Consider the following 5941-nt stretch of genomic DNA (forward strand, 5'->3'; position numbering starts at 1 on the left):
TTTTTTTTTCTCTATATTTCTGATTCTTGTCTATTTCTGTTTCACAATGTTTACGTTAGTTTTTACTTTTTGCAGATAAAACGCCGCAGTGAAAACCCACACGTGTAATAAATCGATTCGAGTAGTTAAATCGGTATCGCTTTTCGCGGAATCGAATCGTTTTTCGTTTTTATAATCGAAACAAAATTATCCGCGTCACGGACACGCACGAGTGTATTTCTTGTGTTGTAGTACTCAATGATACTATTAAATTGATAATATAGATACGAACTAAAAATACTATTGTTTTTTATAGATTTTTTTGATTTTATCTACTTTGTAAAAGTACTGTGTACTTTGTAAAAAAAAAGTACTTTGTAAAAGTAGAGAAAATCAAATTTATATTGGCTTCAACTTATAACCGCTTAATCTACTTAAAGCAAGTTCTAAAAAACAATGTCGATACATCACCGAATACAATTAGTTCCAGGCCCCTCTTTTTCACTGGGCACTCTGGGCACGTGCCTGGGCCCTGGGGCCCAACCATCGATAACCCCCTAATACCTGCTATATCACGAAACGATAACCGTAAATATCGGTTATCGTTTCATATCCATAGGAAAATTATGACATAAATATTTAATAGACCGATTTTTAATATCAGAATTAGTGCAATATCTAATTCATTATTTATTGTTACTTTTTTTATAAATAAAAAAAAATTGAAATAATTTGTCTATTCTAAGAAAATAGTACTCTATCAAGCTCATAGGGGTCCCATTATCCTAATATGCCCAGGGTAATATGCTCCAATAGGTAATAAAAAATGCGCTGATTAGTTCTAAAGAATATTTATTCTTTAACAGACAAAACCGCCATAACGAGTAATCAATGGAAGTTCACTCAACTACACGATCAATCAAACAACCAATTAATTTTCTCATAAATATAAACATACATAGAGGAAATGAGCTTAAAATATTTTCACGTAAAGCGGTTTCACAAAAACCGTATAAAATAAAGGGTTCATTATGTCATAAGAGAAAAAGTATTCTAATTATAATGTTCACCACTATCAGCTACTTTCAGATGAATAAAAGTATATAGCAAAAACAAATTAAGTGGTGTTTATCCATAAATTTTAAGGAAAAAATGCACAAGCGCATCGGGCATCGTAAGCTACACAAAATTATATTGCCTTTTTAATTGCCTTAATTTCAAGAAAATGTGAGGGGTCCCATTCGCTTATATATAAATTTAAAACTTAAATTCAATGTGTAAGGTGCAATTTCACTTAATCCGTGTCGCATTTCGTAATATGATGTATTGAGACTTTGAAATTGAAGCAAAATTGCTGCGTTTTTTTTCTAGCGGATAAATAAGGGGCTGATAAATAATGCATTCTGCATTAAGAATGATTTAGTTCTGTTCAACGCTAAGCTGAAATAATTTCCCCAGCTCTAGCATAAATATTAATTTCTGTTGTTATAATTAAAGAATTTAATACTTTTGAAATATGAATTTTTTGAATGCAAATAAATTAAATTAATCGCAATTATTTTTTATATATGTGTATTAATTAAAAAAAAAAAATAACATTTATTCATCCATTTTCAGACCACCAGACTACACCAAAGGCATTTTCCAAACATTGGGCTTCAAAGAGTTTCATGAATACTTAATGCTACCACCTGATAAAAAAAATTGTGAAGAAGGCAAGAAACTTTTAAGAGAAAGCATAGAAAATATGAAAATGGGGACCAGACGATATGCACGAAGACAAAACAAAATGGTTAAGGGCAGATTTTTAAAACATCCTACCAGAGAGGTAACTACGGAACTTTATCAATCAGCATACGCCATCTAGTAGCAAATAGCGAAAATCTTTCCATGTTCATTACAATATGGTTACAGCGTCATCTATTGTTGAATAGTTGTTCATTTATGAATTATTAATAAACAGATAGATGTCACTTATATAAGTATTTTCTTTTTCAGATTCCACTTATTTATGAGCTAAATACGACAAATCCATCGCAATGGGATAACGAAGTTAAAGATAAAGCAATACATATCATAAATAGCTTAATTACTAATTCTCCATGCCAGTATGACCATCTAAAACCGGAAAAGATAACTGAAGAAATAACTAACATTAATGTTCATTCAAGTAACTATTGTCAGGTTTGTGAGAGGCTTATTATTGGCGACAAGGAGTTCTCTATACATTTAAAATCTCATAAGCACATGAAAGTTTTGAAAAGCAAAGAGCGATTAGCTAAGTTAGCTAACATGAAGAATGAGATCGACGCTAATAAAATTAAAAACTAATACAATCTAATAATGTTATTGTGTATTTATTGCTTTCATTTTGATGTGTTATTTTAAATATGATTAATGTATTGTAAAAAAAAGCAATAAAACATTTTTGACTAAACAGAAATACTTTATTTTAGCTACTATATACAAATAATAATTATGTCATTGCCTCAACTTGGTCTATTTTTTTCTTTGGAGCTCTCAAGTCATAATTTTCAAATTCCGGATATATCTTGATAATTTCGCTATAAGCTTCACATAATCTGCCAAATTCTCCTGTAGCTATTTGAAATGGTCTCGTGATTGGATCAATCTCAGCCATTTTATACATTCTAAGGGCCATTTCTTCACGCACTTCTTCTGGGAATAATGTTTGAGCTCCACGGATAGAATATTTCTGTCTCATAGAAAATATCTGCCGCACCACTTTTTCAATGAGCTTGAATGGCAAATTTATTATAGGCTGCTTCATAGGAGTCAGTGTGACAACACCAACATCTACTTCTGGCTTAGGAACAAAAGCAGCGCCAGGAATATCAAACTTATATTTTACATTACACCAATTCTGACACATAACAGATAATCTACATCTCTGCTTATCCATAATGCGGGCAGTCATTCTCTCGGCAACTTCCTTTTGAAATGTTAATGTCATTCTGGCCCGGCCGAAAGACCAAGGTCCCTCTCTTTTAGAAATCATTTCTAACCATCTTACCATTAAAATTGTTGAAACACTGAAAGGTAAGTTGCCTATTAAGTTTATTGGTGGCGGTGAATCTGTCCATTCGTGTTTCGAATGTTCTGGAAGAAATTGTGAAATATCAGTTTTTAAAACGTCACCAGTAATAATATCTACATCTACTTTGCCTCGGCATGCATCTGCTAAAAGTTCTAAGGTTGGTATGAAACGAGGATCTTTCTCGATCAACACGACTTTCCGTGGCGCTTGCTGGATGATTGACCTTGTTATACCACCCGGACCTGGTCCTACCTCACAGACTACATTATTCTCTATGTGCCCAGCAGCTCTAACTATTTTATCAATCAACCTTGGTTCCATAAGAAAATTCTGCGATAATTCACGTATAGCTCGTAATTTATACAATTTGATGACATCTTTGATGCTAGGTAGAGGAGGCAATCTAATTTGTAATGCTCTTCTCGCTGCAGCCATTATTGCTGCACTTTTACTGGTTCTTCAAAGTCGTCAAGGAACGTCTCCTGTTTAACAGCAAGGATAGAATACATATAAATACTGAATACACCGGCACCAATAGCTAGTCCAGTAATTCTATTCTTTTTCGAAATTTGTTGCAACTTTTGCACACGCTCACGATTTTTCTGTTCAATAATTTTCATGTAGTCTATTTCTGCTTGCCTCAACACTGGATCTTGCCCGCTTGTTTTAACTTTATTGTTTAAATTGGAGTCACCCATCACGACAAGAAAAATAGTTCCCCTAACCTCAATCGCAACAAATAGTAACCACAGATAATATATAACTATGTGAACGAATTGAACCGATCACCTATGACCGACCAAAATAAATTAGTTCAGTATATCAGATAATGCATAATAAAGATTATGTTACGCGCCAGAAAAGAGAGAAAAAAAAAGATTGTCATATTTTTGCTAAATAATTATTACATAACAAAATAAAATGTATATTCTGCGAAATTGTTTTGATTTACTACTAAATATTTTTTTAATCTAAGATATAAAGCCGGTCTTAGATTAAATTACCATCGAAGATTACATTCTCAATGTTTAACTACAATTGTCAAATACATGAAAAAATAGATAGAAACGACAACAAGACAAAGAAATCTTATTATGTTATTTCCAAAACAAAATGTTACTTCAAATTATATAAATTTGGGTTTTCGTTATCTATAGTACCTCGGATATTAGGTATATATATAAATATAAAAACAAAATTACAAGAACTAAATAAATGGAAAATGTGCCTCTAGAATTAATCAATTTTGTCTGTAATATTTAATATTAATTATTGTCAATTTGTAATATTACACTTAATTATTGTCAATTTGTAATGTTATACGTGCATACAAATCATAACTAAGGTAGGTACTCATAAATAATAACCGTATAGAGCTGTCTAAAACAAACCAAGGGTAAAAATTAAAAGACAAATTCACACAGACTTAACGATGGTTAAACATTTTAAATTATGTTTTTTATCAAAATTGTATGTATTACACATAATTAATATATTTTGATCATGTCTATATAATCAAATATTACGATTTAAAAATGTTCTGATTTTTTATTTGTTTTATGTAAATGAATACTAAATAATCATAAATCAATTCAGTGTATTCTGAATAGAATATTATTCATATACAAACTAATATCCGTGGTACAAATATAAGGACACATAAAAAAAATAAAAATATTGAAATTTGTGTGCTGATGTATCTATTCTATATAAAGTTGTAAATTGACTACTATTGAAATATATTATTATAGTTCATTTGTGCATACATCATTCATATTATGTAGGTATACATACTTTTTTTATCATACTGGCCATTGCGACCAGTCAAAGGAGAAAAACTAACTGCGAAGGAAATTCTAATGCATACCTGAATACAAGTGTACTCTCTTTTTTCCTTACCCTCATAATTGGATACCGGAAAGAGTTTAGGCGCAGGATCAATGACTAAGTTCCGAGGTACTGACGTAAAGACAATGACAACATAAAACAAATTTCTACTTAGAATTTCTTACCCAATAAATCTTTATTGGTCCAAACCAAAGGGATTAGGCTCAGGATCTGCTACCAAAGAGGTACCTAGTTCTTTAAGAATTACTAGAATAATTAAAGCACCCATTTGCCGATGTTTAGACATTCCGATTTAGCCAAAGACTTTTTTTACTCATTACTCTACAATTATAGCATTTTAATTACAACACTAATACAAACAAACGACTAAATGTTTACAAAAATATATTACGTGGGTGGGTAGGTTATGGTATAATTTAATTGAAATTTAATTTATATTTATATTATAAACATATATTACAAACGAATCAGATTATACCGAAATATTTTGACTGATTCGGTTATTTTACGGTTATACCTGATTTATTAAGGGGATTTAAATTTCTATTTTCGAATATATTATTTATAGCTTTTTAAGATTTATTTAAGACTACTTTTATAAAAGTTTGTAATTTACCCCAATCAGGTCTTTAGAACTGCATATATTTTTTTCACACAATAATCTTATTGACCTTAATTAATAATATCCACTTTTATTGGTAAATAGTGTGAATTTATACTGTTTCTGCTATATCTTGCATTGCGTTACGTAATAAAATTAATTCTGAGAAGAATAATACAGCATAAACAGTGTACATATTCGTAGCCGCAAAAGAGAATCAAATTTTTCCTTCCTAGCTTTCATTATGTTACAATAAGAGAAATAATTTACTAAATTGCGTAATTTGTTAACTTTTCCTCGTAAACAGTGCGAAACAACAATATAAACACAACAAAAAACAGCTGTTTGTGACGTTCCACTGCCTGGCATAACGAGACATGCGCGCATCCGTCTCTTTCTAAACAAAACCTCTCTTTCACTTACACAGATTCGCTGAACGCCAATTCCCGTCTCTC

The 5941-nt window shown here is 31.0% G+C and overlaps 3 protein-coding genes across 3 annotated transcripts in view; 1 reads left to right on the top strand and 2 right to left on the bottom strand.

Moving 5' to 3' along the window:
- LOC126774468 (tRNA dimethylallyltransferase) overlaps positions 1-2340 on the top strand; it is a 240990-nt gene extending 238650 nt beyond the window's left edge. Inside the window, exons 6-7 of the mRNA XM_050496026.1 lie at positions 1597-1807; positions 1978-2340. Of these exons, the coding sequence (XP_050351983.1) occupies positions 1597-1807; positions 1978-2310 (544 nt within the window). The 3' untranslated portion in view covers positions 2311-2340. The remainder of the gene's footprint in view (positions 1-1596; positions 1808-1977) is intronic.
- Positions 2341-2440: 100 nt separating this feature from the next.
- Positions 2441-3472, bottom strand: LOC126774484 (dimethyladenosine transferase 1, mitochondrial). The gene has a single exon (XM_050496046.1). The coding sequence runs from the start codon at positions 3470-3472 to the stop codon at positions 2456-2458; it is 1017 nt and encodes a 338-aa protein (XP_050352003.1). The 3' UTR covers positions 2441-2455.
- LOC126774501 (cytochrome c oxidase assembly factor 3, mitochondrial) lies at positions 3472-3735 on the bottom strand. Its single transcript, XM_050496066.1, has one exon. It carries the CDS (start codon positions 3733-3735, stop codon positions 3472-3474), a length of 264 nt encoding a protein of 87 aa, XP_050352023.1.
- Between the last annotated feature and the right edge of the window lie 2206 nt (positions 3736-5941).

This window comes from Nymphalis io, chromosome 16, assembly GCF_905147045.1.
Source record: "Nymphalis io chromosome 16, ilAglIoxx1.1, whole genome shotgun sequence".
NCBI classification, from domain to species: domain Eukaryota; kingdom Metazoa; phylum Arthropoda; class Insecta; order Lepidoptera; family Nymphalidae; genus Nymphalis; species Nymphalis io.

Bases quoted from the DNA above. Each gene is read 5' to 3' on its own strand.
- LOC126774501 (XM_050496066.1), bottom strand. From the start codon at position 3,735: ATGGGTGACTCCAATTTAAACAATAAAGTTAAAACAAGCGGGCAAGAT.
- LOC126774484 (XM_050496046.1), bottom strand. From the start codon at position 3,472: ATGGCTGCAGCGAGAAGAGCATTACAAATTAGATTGCCTCCTCTACCT.